The 563-nt window shown below is 40.1% G+C and overlaps 1 protein-coding gene across 1 annotated transcript in view; it reads left to right on the top strand.

Moving 5' to 3' along the window:
• Positions 1–336: 336 nt before the first annotated feature.
• Positions 337–563, top strand: part of LOC119586007 (DNA replication complex GINS protein PSF3-like) — a 13396-nt gene continuing 13169 nt past the window's right edge. Inside the window, exon 1 of the mRNA XM_037934719.1 lies at positions 337–412. Coding sequence (XP_037790647.1) covers positions 337–412 — 76 coding nt within the window. The remainder of the gene's footprint in view (positions 413–563) is intronic.

Raw genomic sequence — 563 nt, 5'->3', positions numbered from 1 at the left:
AGTGAGTTTTTAAAACCTGTATATGTTTCTAAAAGACTAGATCTTGTTACATATTACATGTAAAAGACAACACAAGTCTTACCACAGAAATCTCGCTACATGCCACACAGGTACATGTATTACGATACATTACCCATGTACTTGTGTTGAGTGGATGCGCACGGACTGTAACGAGTCTACCAAGCTTAATATATCTTCTGTCATGATTTTTAGTTCGACTCTCCCAGATAAACATCAGACTTGGCCTGACCTTCCTCTACTCAGCCTGTGTATTTGCATGCCTGACGAGACTTGTCCTCTTAAAACGGTGTGCGAATAACACCACACAGTTCAGAGATGTACTATAAAGGACGTTATTTTGATGACATGGCTAATAATTCATATAAAGGGAACGTGCTATTTGTACCTCTTGGTCTGTGACATTCTTTATGTTCATTCATACCTTTTCTACATCGATCACAGTACAGTGTTCATCCCCATCACCTCATCTACCTTGTGTACTGTACGTACCCTGTGAAAAATACGTCTCCTCATCTCCGTTTTCGACAATGACGTTTGTCCCG

This window comes from Penaeus monodon, chromosome 20 (genome assembly GCF_015228065.2).
Source record: "Penaeus monodon isolate SGIC_2016 chromosome 20, NSTDA_Pmon_1, whole genome shotgun sequence".
Lineage (NCBI taxonomy): Eukaryota > Metazoa > Arthropoda > Malacostraca > Decapoda > Penaeidae > Penaeus > Penaeus monodon.
The sequence above is the reverse complement of the archived record's forward strand: the minus strand, read 5'-3'. Positions and strand labels throughout refer to the sequence as shown.